Below are 12,807 nucleotides of genomic sequence, written 5' to 3' on the forward strand. Positions count from 1 at the left end.
TTTTTTTCAAGCACAACACAAGCCTGCCGCGGCTGAGAAAACAATTGATTGCGGCATTTCTTTTCTCTCTGTTAAAATTCAAAAATATAACAATGTTTTCGAATGTCGTCTGTGCTTTGTGATGTTCCATAATGTCGCCTTTATATAACAAAAAAATTGAAATTTGCTTATTTTACAAAATTCTTGCGTTTTTAAATTTCAGCGAATTTTTCTTCATTTGATTAAGATAAGTAAAACAAAAGTTTAAAGGTTTAAAAAAAAAATCTTTGAAATGAATGTTGCGGCATTGCGCACAAGGTCTATGTGGAACTTGATCACGTGATGTTTATAACCAATCAGAGATTAGACCGATACACATCAACCAATTACAGGCAGAGACGTGCGGTCTCTTAAATCTTACCACCAAATTTTCGGATCAAATTCCAAATCATTAAAAGTATTTAATTTGTGAAAAGTGCCTGAAATAAAAGTTTATAGATAAAATAAAGTCTTTTCATAAGTTTAAAAACTTTTTCCCCCACATTACCTCACTACAAAAGTGTAAGTCGTATTAATTCTAATATGCAATAAATATTGAATTTTATACGTGTACAATTGTTTTAAGTATATGTTTGTCATATCCACTAAAAAGCCTAGATTTACAATAACATTTTTTTATTGATAATATCTTATATCTATTTTATAATCCTTTACTTTCCAGCAAATTTTTAACTGAGCATTGAATGAATTAATGTTTAGGCAAAATGTTAAAGTTTAGCACTTTGCTCCTTTTAGTCGGGGCAAATTTATCATTTGCCGCTTTTGACAGCATTAATAAGGTAATTAATCAAAATACTAAAATAAAACTATATTTCGATATATTTCATATCGTTCTATAATCTCGCTGTCGAGTGGTAGAGCAGGAATACTTTTATTATTTAAACATCAAGTTTTAGTCAATTCTGCAGTTTATTAATTTCGCCAACTTAAATAATCATTGTGGTGTTTCTATATATAAAATATTCTATATGATGTCCAATGTTGGGTAATTTCCTAGAGTACGTTTTTCCCCTATCAATTTTGTACATGGATTTCCTCGGCCCCCTAGCCTGTCCTAGTCGCAGCGCTCGGCCTGAAATTGTCTTAACCTTACATAACCCTATTTAGGCTAAAATAATAATGATAAATAATGATAATTTTGCTGGTAATTTCATGATGTTCAAAATTGATAGGGGGCGGGGGGTCCAAAATCGTTCTCTAGGATAGACCCATGTTCCGTAACAAATATCGGTAATTTCCTAGAGGTCATCTCCCCTACTCTTGATCATACAAAAGTTGAATGGTCCCCTTGTCAATCTGATTTTGAAAGTTCCTTAAATGGAGAGCTACTTAAAAATTCCGTCTACACTCTACAGTCTCCTTAAATGAATTGTTTTAGGACTTGGTTGTTAAATCCTGCGATAGAACGATAGATCTGAGTAGTCAGCTGGTCAAGTTGAACAATAAACTCAGGTTTGTTTACATTTCTGTCATTGACGTCATTGGATCTTGTGTCGAGGATATTATAATAATATCTAATGATTGTTCGAACTTCAGAAATAAAAAAAAACAGTTGTTTAAATTTAACTTTTATTTTAGTTTAAAATATTTAATCAAAAACAATTTGAATATAAATCTTTGTAAGGAGAGGGATATTATGTTCTTCAAAAATGCATGTGCATTGTGCATTGTGCTATTGTGCATTGTGCATTATGCATTGAGAATTGTGTTTTGTGTATTGTGCATTGTGCAATGTGCATGTTAAGAAAATAAGAACACACCACACAAGCTAACTGCAAGATTTTTCCTCATTTTTGACACTTTTCCTCCAAAAATAACAGCTTCTTTTTTATCTTAGTATTTATTTCCAATTTTTAGCAAAACCTTGATAATTTCATGGTTTTAAACCCTAGCATAGTTTAAGGGGGGGGGGGGNTATACAGGGTGTCTGAGACTAAAGTTCAATTAAATATATACCTTGATATATACAGGGTGTCTGAGACTAAAGTTCAATTAAATATATACCTTGATATATACAGGGTGTCTGAGACTAAAGTTCAATTAAATATATACCTTGATATATACAGGGTGTCTGAGACTAAAGTTCAATTAAATATATACCTTGATATATACAGGGTGTCTGAGACTAAAGTTCAATTAAATATATACCTTGATATATACAGGGTGTCTGAGACTAAAGTTCAATTAAATATATACCTTGATATATACAGGGTGTCTGAGACTAAAGTTCAATTAAATATATACCTTGATATATACACTATACAGGGTGTCTGAGACTAAAGTTCAATTAAACATATACCTTGATATATACACTATACAGGGTGTCTGAGACTAAAGTTCAGGCCCACCTTGATAAAGGATTCTGGAAGATTGAACTCAAGAACGCTTTAACTCCAGGAGCATCAGTTACTGTCACAGTAGAGGTAATTTAATCATTTATTTGAATATAGATCTGAATTTTGAAATAGTTATTAGATTAGAATATTTTTTGTTATAAAAAAAGAATTTTCAATATCGGACATGTCACGCTATAAATTGAAATTACATCTACGGAATGCAGTCCCAGAAATTATTGCATTAGTTAATAATGATAAAGATTTGTACTTTGTGCACTGTGCAGGTTGTACTCGGTGGAGCCCAGGAAATGTACCCAGCAGCTATCACTCAAAAAGAAAAACAATTAACTAGGTATAAGTTTAATTCACATACAGACGTTTAACGGGATTGGAAGACTTTAATTCAACTGCAGGAAGACACGTATAATGTGATTGGAAGACGACATTATAAAAAGATGTACCAGTACTTTGAAATTAAATTTGTTAAGTGAAATGGGTCTGTTCACACTGCACACTACGCTAACATTAAAGTTTTTTATTATTAATACTAAAGCGCTATCTGTACTCAAATTCCGACCTCTGCTAGAATATCTATGTAATTGATTTGTTAAAGGTATATTGGAAATATGTATGTGTATCTACCCTACACTGTGACTACTCAGAGTACTTCTGTTATTCTGGCATCAGCCAACATTGAATCTTACACAAAACTCAAACCAGTAACTCAGCAAGGTAAACATTAAGAACCAGTTTTTTAACTAAGTAAACATTAAGAACAAATTTATAGCAAGGTAAATATTAAAAACAGTTTTTTAACACAGAAAACATTAAAAACCAGTTTCTCAACAAGTTAAACATAAAAAATCAGTTTCTCAACAAGGTAAATATTAAAACAAGTTTCTCAACAAGGTAAACATTAAAAACCAGTTTCTCAACAAGGTAAATATTAAGAACCAGTTTCTACACAAAGTAAACATCAAACACCAGTTTCTCAACAAGGTAAACATTAAAAACCAGTTTCTCAACAAGGTAAATATTAAAAACTAGTTTCTCAACAAAGTAAACATTAAAACTAGTTTCTCAACAAGGTGAACATTTAAAAACTAGTTTCCTAACAAGGTAAATATTAAAAACCAGTTTCTCAACAAGGTAAACATTAAGAACCAGTTTCTCAACAAGGTAAACATTTAGAACCAGTTTCTACACAAAGTAAACATCAAACACCAGTTTCTCAACAAGGTAAACATTAAAAATTGTTTCTCAACAAGGTAAACATTAAAAATTGTTTCTCAACAAGGTAAACATTAAGAACTAGTTTCTCAACAAGGTGAACATTTAAAAACTAGTTTCCTAACAAGGTAAATATTAAAAACTAGTTTTTTAACCAGGGAAATATTTGAAAAGAATGACATTTAAAACTAAAATGTCTTAACAATTAAGAATATAAGCTAACAAATCATTGTAGACAATGTTATTTGTTGATAACTTTGATATAAAAAGATTGATCTAATTTCTGGAAAAGTAAATTTATAAATTAATCAAGACACAAAACAATAAATTATTAAAATCCAAGATTTATTAGTATTGGCTGAAAAAAATAAATTTAACATTTTATGTTGTAGATTCCACTATCAAGTATTTTATGTTGTAGATTCCACTATCAAGTATTTTATGTTGTAGATTCCACTATCAAGTATGGGCCGTACTCCAACATAGCTCCACTAACAGAGGCAGAACTAGTTATCCACGCAGAGAATAATAATCCTATGCTTGTAGTAACAAACCTTCTTAGGTAAACATAGTACAAAGGACAGGCAAAATTATTTTCGATGTCTCTGGCGAAAATGATTAAAAATTCGACATTCATTTCATGTTTTTCGACTCTTTTCAATACTAAACCCCTAAAATTCATTTATTCCCTAAAAATCGTTTTATTCCCTAAAATTCTTTTTTTTTCTCTAAAAATCATTTTTTCCCTAAAATTCATTTTTTTCCAAAATTCATTTTTTTCCTTAAAAATTTATATTTTTCCTAAAATTCATTCCCCCCCCCCCCCTATAAATTTTTATTCCCTAAAATTCACTATTTCTCTAAAATTAATTTTTTTCTCTAAAAATAGTTTTATTCTCTTATTCATATCCGACCAGGAGTGTAATTTTCTTAAAAATCATTCCCCTCCCCTCTCTTGAAAATAATTTTTTAAGTGTTTTATTCGCTAAAGTTGGGAAAATAAATAATAAAAGAGGAAGTAATCGAATTGTTGGGTAAAAAGTATGAAAACTGGTTTATATGGGAACGAGCTGAATTGTTGGGTAAAAAGTATGAAAACTGGTTTATATGGGAACGAGCTGAATTGTTGGGTAAAAAGTATGAAAAGGGACAAAAAAGAACTTGCCTTTGGAAGTCCAATTTTTCATTTTATTACCCAGACCTTCAAAAATAGTTTTGAAGCATTAAATAGATAAAAAAAAATTTGATTTTAAATAATTTAAAAAAATTTGTTCAGAGTAATTGAGGTGTCAATGTGGGGAAATATTGCGGTTGAGGAGACCGTTGATGTTAGGCATAGTGGGGCACAGCTCAAGGTAACTTAGAGTAGACAATTCAAACATTTTGTTTACAAAAATTTTATAAATATCTAGAAAAGAAAAAAGATATTTTATGGTTTTTATTTAGATTTTGAATTGATGTAAAGCAATAATTTCTAGTTAGTTACAACTACTTTACAGGGAAGTTAAGGAAAATTTACTTTACCAAGGGTTCCCGAGACCAATTTTGACTATGCGAGGGATGATTTGTAGTTGTTCAGAGGGAACCCGTGGTTAAGTAAATTTTTAATTTCCAGAAAAAGTGGTTGTACACAATTTTATCGTCTTTGGAGATGAAAACTTTGCAGAGCGGGTGTTTTTTTACATAACTGTACCAAGGGACGTTAAGTAACTTAACCTCCCTATTTTGGTGGAAACATAGGTCGGTTATGTTGATGAAAAGGCGATAAAATTAGTATCAGGCTTAATTTTTAAAGGGACCGCTTACGTAATTTCTAGTGACCCTTCATTTAAAAAGTATATGCAGCAAAGTCAAAGAAGGAAGCTGAAGGTATTAAATTCTTCCGTAGAAAATTGAACTCTCTTCCTCATTAAACACAGATCAAGGTTCAAACTTATTACTGTTGACAACCGGGCATGTGACTTTTAATATGTAGGATTACACGTCAACAGTCCCTTTTGAAGTAATATTTTATTCCACTTCTAGGGTTCCTTTTCTCGGTATGAATTCCAGCGTGAGAGCTCAGGTGTGTCCAGTGTTAAAAACTTCAAAACCTTACTCCCTGCTGCTGCTAGAGATGTGTACTACAGGTAATAATTGTAAATATTTTTATAAAAGTTTTACATAGGATTCTTTTTTCTCTTTTTTTTCAATTATCTAATCTGGGACATTTGAAGTAAACAAAATTTCACAGCAATGCATATGCATTCTGAACATCTCCCCCTTCCCCTCATACGATTATTTCATGCAATTTTTGCACCTGGGCATATTTTACGCAATATTTTAACGCATATATTTTTCTTAAAAACAAAGTTTAAAATTTTGATAACAACAGTGTTCTTTCTGAAAAAATATTTAATTTGGAAGTATCAATGAAAACTGTATGTAAAATTCCTTATGTAGTTTTGTTTAAGAAATTAAGGGGAAAATTGTTTAACTAAGGGGGGGGGGGGGGTGGACTTTATCCAGTTGGTGGTATTGATCTCCCAAACTTCAGTGGCGTTGACTGATTGATTGATTTAATTGATTGATTTTTTTAAGGGATGATATTGGAAACATCAGTACCAGCCACATGAAGGTGATGGACGACGCTGTAGAGCTCGATCTCAGGCCTAGGTAACACATTTCTGTGCTTTTCAAAATATGTTCAATGTTTTGAATTTTAAAACAAAAGCTGAGGATAGACTGAAGACACTACCTGCGAACCGGCCCGACTAGGGCCTCTGTACGGAACAGCTGACAGTACACATGCTCTGCACAGGGCCGGGTCAGCGTACAACATATGTAACCCCCCTACACCCAGGGGCACCGGGGGCCTAGAACAAGAATAATGTTGATTTAAGTAAACAAGCATAGGAAATTCTCCATTTTTTTGCAGATCCATCCTGTCCTGTTCTGAACTGAAATGGTTATTTTCCCCTTCAGTTTGTATTTCCCATACCCAGCATGAAAAATATTAAGTTCGGGGGTATATATTTCCTTGACCTCTATTTTCCACAGATGTTAAATAATATGTTTGCAAGCGGAGCGGAAGGTTTTATGTTGCGTATAAAGGGGGTTTTAAATAAAACATAGCCATTTAAAGTCCCATTTTTAGCTAGGATGACTTATGAACGCATCAGCTGTTCTAGGCTAGATAATCCTGCCACAAATTAGGCAGCATTAGCGACTTATGAATCCGTATTTCCTAAACACCGGTGTTAGTGTTAAGAGTGGTATTAGAGCGGTATTAGCTAATACCGCTCTTATACCAGTATTAAGATACCGGACTCTTGACCCGGCCATACATGTGTTACTTAAAAAATGATTTTTACATTTTACCATTTTGACATTTTACCATTTTAACATTAGAAAATTAAAAACAGTAATAGTAAGAACAAGAGCATAAGTGAAATAAAAAAAACTTATTTGCAACCCTTCATCATGTCAATTGTGATAAAGTCGTATTTCACACAAATTTAAAAAATATAATTTCTCGGGTATTTGCTCATGGAACCTCTTAAATATGATATAATAATCTTATGAGGATAAAAATGTAATAAAGGAATTCTTAAACTCGATGAAATAATATTGAAGCATTTTCTAACTCAGGCCTGTTAAAGAATACATCAAGATTATTTCATCTCGTTTAAGAATTTCCATTATTACATTTTTTTTCTCATAAGATTATCATAATTAAAGGTATTAAAGGTATTAAAGGGATTAAAGGTATCCCATTCTAAAGTTCTTAGCTCTGTTTATTTATCAGGTGACCTTCACGTTCTGAACATGAGACTTATCGACCACCTGTTCGACGATATGCTGATTGACGATGCTGAGGTTCGTGTTATTCTACCTGAAGGAGTTCTAAATATCGAGCTCTCTACCCCCTACCCCGTCAAGAGGGAGAGCAACAATAAACATTATACATACCTAGACACTACAGGTACAAGAATAAAATATACTGAACAAATTTTCGTAGATTTTCCTAATTTTAATGGGGCCTTTTTATGCTTTAGTAAAAATCACATTTTTTGGTGTTTATAAATCTGGAGTTGTTTTGGCGTTTATTTAATCCTATCAACAAACAAACATGTCTTAAGCCTCTTTTTTTTTAATTGTAACTTGAAATTTCAAGCATAATGAACTTAACTTACACGCGATGATGGACAAGAGCCATTTATTTTGAACAATCACTACTGTCGTTAACGCTGGCTTCGAAAACATCAGTATGTCCTCTTGACTCAGTTATTTTTTAATAGCATTTTTATTTTATGTTTAAGCCATTTTTTATTGTTTCAGGCCGAACTGTGGTTGTGTTTAAATCTATCGGAGGACTAACTGAGAACCATATTCAGGATTTTCAGCTCCAGTTCACATTCCCACACAAGTAATATACATATATATCTATATAAAGTAGTAATTTTTGTTTGTCATTTCTGTTTGTCTTTTTGTTTGGATGTCCGATCATAACATATGAACCCCTGGACCGAAATGCCTAAAATTTGGATTTAGGAACTCGGGGGAACCACGGAAATCTCGTTAGCTTGGTTTTGAGATTCCAAATTGAGGGGATTAATTATCTAAAAATATTTCAGGGAAAAATGGTAGAAATGTTGTTTTGTGGGGGGGGGGGGGAGAAATGCTTATGAGAAAAAAATACACTACTTCATAAAAATCATCTTCTCGTGAAATTCTTCCGCGGGTTTATTTCTGTAAAAAGATTTGAAAAACTCGTGCGATTCTTCAAAATAATCTTTTCGCCCTGCTAGATGCTTCTTTTCCTGTTCCCACCCCTATTTATCCATATAAAGATTTACTAAACACCCTTCAACTTTTTTTGGATAAAGTTTTTCCAAGTCACATTCTGGAGAAAATAAATAACATTTCCATCATCTACGCCCGTAAAGGTATTTGAAGCCCACCGTTGTAAATTGTTGATTTCAATTTTTAAATCAAGCAGAAAATATCAAACTAGAGAAACTTTATGCAGGGGTTTATATGGCCGGGGGGTATACACCCCTGCACACAAATGAAAAAGAAATAAACAGAACTCTAAGAAAAATTGAAGGCCTGCATTAATCTTTTAATTCTGTATTAACCTGGAAAATGGAGGTTTTTTACCCTAGCTGGATCCTGATTTTTACCCTAGCTGGATCCTGATTTTACTTTAAATATACTCCTTAATAACAAACCCGGTTAGCTGTTCTTGAGTATCCGAACACCCTACTTGGAAAAAAAAGAAAATAATAGTGCAGAGAAGGAGGGGTTTCTTCCCCCTCCCTCTTTCCAGAAACGAGAAAATAGAAACATATAAAGTAGAATCCTAATTTGTGCACCATGCACTATGATACTGGCTTCTACTCTGTCGGCTGTGAGGAAAAGATAGCTGTAGATGAGGCCATATTCTGAAGCATTGTCCGACATGAACTTACAGGAATCAAGAATTTTTTTGGAGAAAATATCCACTCCTAGCCTAACCTTTCTTATCCCATTTTTCATTATTAAGGCGGAATTCTGACAATGGATATCCTCAGAACTTTCAGACCCCGCTTAGTGCAGTGACTTTTATTTTTTTCACCCTGTAAGAATAAAATAAATGTCTCCCGAACTTCCCGTTTTAGCTAAGTATAGGTGCTGAGAAAGCTGTACTCTAAATTGCTGGAATGCTATGTTAGACCATACATAAACAAGAGTGTACAAGAGATTAAAATGTATATATCTAAAAGAGAAGAATAGAGAACAGATTTATGACTAGATAAAAAAAAGATAAAACAGTCGGGGAAAAAAATTCCCTGCACTTTTTATATTTTGTTCTTAAAAAATTTTATTTAAAATTAATCGTAAAGAACCCGTGTCAAGTAAGACATTTTGTAATATCTCTTTCAATATTAATAGCAGCCGGTTCTATTTTTGAACGTAGACTCATATAATTTGTTAGGAGCAGGATATGAAGTCAGATTGTCGATATCTCTTTCCGGAGTCTTGGAACCTCTGAAAAGTGANCTATTTATGTCCAACGAGGCCGGAGATAAAAAATCGGAGCCGACGGAGGTCACTTTTCAGAGGTTACAAGACTCTGGAAAGAGATATCGACAATCTGACTTCATATCCTGCTCCTAACAAATTAAATGAGTCTACGTTCAAAAATAGAACCAGCTGCTATTAATATTGAAAGAGATATTACAAAATGTCTTACTTGACACGGGTTCTTTTTTTTTAAAAATCAAGTCTCACAATCTTTTTGTTCTCAGGTCTATGCTGCTTGAACCCTTGATCCTGGTGACTGCATTCTTCCTGTTGTTCATGATCTCCATCATCTACATGAGGTTGGACTTTAGCATCAGCGTGGACGAGGGGGCGGAGGTGAAGATGAAGGTGGCAGGATACTGTGAGAAGGTTGCCAACCATCAGGTATATACAGGGAGATATAGAGGTTGTTCTAATAAATATTAGGTATATGCAGGGTGTCCTAATAAACATCATGTATATACAGGGGGATATACAGGGTGTATAAATAAAAATCAGGTATATACAGGGTGTCCTAATAAACATCATTTATATGCAGGGTGCCCATTATTTCAACATCAAAGAAAATCATTAAGTTTTTATCACATTCCGTATTTTTTCTTTAAAAATACCCCCAAACTTTTCCTATTGTCCCCTTCTGTTCTGGTAACTGTTCCAATAATGAGTGTCAAATGGGTAAACAAGTTAAATAAAGATCATATAATTATCTATCTATCTATCTTGTTAGGACCGTAGATCAGCATTGTATCAGGCCATGGAGGATGCCATGGTTAAACTCAAATCCACCAAGGATACAACTGCTTTCCAGGTAGGATTTATTTCATTATTATGCGGATCCGGATCCTATATCCGTTATGTTAACATTTAGAGCAAACAATCTGAGAAACGGTGCTTAGGATCCGGATCTGTTGGATCTGGATCTGAACTTGCTGGATCCAGTGACACAATATCAACCCAAAAACTGCATAAAAAAGTTCTCTCTTAGAACTCAAATCTGAACTGTTAAAAAAATTTCCTTGTCTCTGAAAAAAATAATTGAAAAAAAGAGAAAAATAATTCGAAAATTCTTCTGTCCAAAAAATCCGAAAATCTCAAATTAATGTCCATTTTTTTCCAGTCCGGATCCGTATCAAAATTAAATGGAACCTAAGCACTGCTGAGAAATCTTAAAGAAGCTTGTATTTCTTAAATGTACTTAAAAATTTAGGATAGTTTGAAGAAGATCGGAGCAGAACAGAAAACTGAAAGCAATGCTATTGGAGATCTCCAGAACACAATTAAGAACATCAATGCTGATCTAGGAGAGAAGGTCAGTATTTTTCGGAGTTGAAATTTTATGAATGGTTCCATTCTTGATCTATCTGCAGATTAATTCAATCTTTATTCGATATCCCCCATGGTAATAGTACCCAGTCAGGGGCTAAAGGGAGGTATGAATAATTAAATTGAAAAGATTAAGAATTGATCCTCAAATTAAAAGTGCCCATTGATAAAAGCGAGATTATTAGTGGCACTTATTGGGAACAATATGGATCACTCTTGCTAGATATCAACGCACGTAAATACTTAATAATGAACTATTACTCTCGCGCTTCAATCGTACACCAACATGACTGATACATAATTAAAAAAGTTATTTAAATTTACAATTAGTTTTTGTTACCGTTGTCAGGAGACTGTTGAAATAAAGCCCGTTATTTGCTCAAGTCTGTAATGATCAGACGATGTATTGGATCGAAAGAAATCATTATATATATATACATACATAGGTGAACGAGCTTCAGAGGAACGACAAAATATTCCGAGAATTCCAGGTAGGAACAAACCGGTTTTCAAGGCCACTATTCGCCCCTGAATCAGTCTTCAGTTAATGCCGTTTTCTGGCTTATTCTTATTTTAATAACTAATTCTATTAGCTAAATGAAACGTTGCCTCTTTGTTCTTTTAATAATGTAATATTGTCATAAATTCCAAAACTTATTTTTCTTTCTATGGCCGAAATCACTTGTCCGTTAAATTATTAAAGTTTTTTGTTAAAAATATTTTTTTATGAATTATACCAATCACAGTCGAGTTAATGATTTATTGAAAAATCGAGTTTTAAAAATATTTTAGCTTATTTAATTGAAATGCATTTTTATTGAGTTTCATTAAATGTATTTATTCATAAATGGGATCAACTCATTGATTGATTGATTGATTGATTTGCTAATAGATTTTTTTGATTGATTGATTGGTTGGTTGCTTGGTTGGTTGATTGATTTAATTATCTATTAATACCCAGGGTCAGCATGCCGGTCTGGTTGAGAAGCTTGTGACCGGAAAGCTGCAGAAGGCAGTCTACCTTGACCAGGAGAAGGTCGTCCTCAAGAAGAAGGAGGATATTCTCGACAAGATCAATGCTCTTGTCAGAACCCTCTAAGCAAAATCAATTGGCTTGGTCGACTTTTAAGATCGATTTTCGGGATCAATAGTTAAAAACAATCGTCAAAATTTTGGGACGATATCGATTGACAAGATCAACTTTCTTGCAAGTCTAATTGTCTAGATCAATTTACAAGATCAATAGTTTAATCACTCGGTCTTCAGATCAATTTATAAAATTACCAAGAACATAAAGACCTTAAATAAGTAAAAACAGAAGATCAAAAGTAAACAAAAGTTCATCATGGCAATCCAATCCAATTAAGATTCCGAGTTTTTAATTTAATCATGACATGCTTTTAACATTTTTAGCATATTTCCAGAAACATGCTGAGATTTTTTACTGGTTAAATGTTTCCAGCACCATTTGAAAATTATTACAATTTAATGAAGTTAATGAATTTAATGAATTTAATGAATTTAATGAATTTAATGAATTTAATGAATTTAATAAATTTGCTTGTTTTGTTTGATCATGGTGTATATCGGCAATGTGTTGCTATTATTCTCATTTTGTATGAATTCTGAAGAAAATGTTTTTTGTTGCGTTTGTTACTTCTTGTTTTAAAAATTTGCCAGTGCAGCATTTGATGCATTTTACCGTGTGCCCTTTTGTGTACCAGGGGTTACTGTATACTTTCTTATTATATACAGTAAATTCTTGATAATTGTACAGTTTACATTGCACTAATGTGATTTTTTCCTTGTAATAAATACTTTTGTTTCTTAA

General features: G+C 32.8%; 1 protein-coding gene across 1 annotated transcript; it reads left to right on the plus strand.

Annotated features, from left to right (window-relative positions):
- Nucleotides 1-733: 733 nt before the first annotated feature.
- Nucleotides 734-12,807, plus strand: LOC111713445 (dolichyl-diphosphooligosaccharide--protein glycosyltransferase subunit 1). Its single transcript, XM_023488297.1, has 17 exons — nt 734-818; nt 1,418-1,590; nt 2,360-2,462; nt 2,660-2,727; nt 2,989-3,107; nt 4,056-4,167; nt 4,882-4,960; nt 5,631-5,734; nt 6,186-6,260; nt 6,849-6,870; nt 7,326-7,569; nt 7,926-8,013; nt 9,878-10,037; nt 10,381-10,461; nt 10,861-10,962; nt 11,423-11,467; nt 11,938-12,807. Exons 1-17 carry the CDS (start codon nt 744-746, stop codon nt 12,073-12,075), a joined length of 1,788 nt encoding a protein of 595 aa, XP_023344065.1. The 5' UTR covers nt 734-743; the 3' UTR covers nt 12,076-12,807.

The sequence above is a fragment of the Eurytemora carolleeae genome, unplaced genomic scaffold (assembly GCF_000591075.1).
Source record: "Eurytemora carolleeae unplaced genomic scaffold, Eaff_2.0 scaffold1427, whole genome shotgun sequence".
Classification (NCBI taxonomy): domain Eukaryota; kingdom Metazoa; phylum Arthropoda; class Copepoda; order Calanoida; family Temoridae; genus Eurytemora; species Eurytemora carolleeae.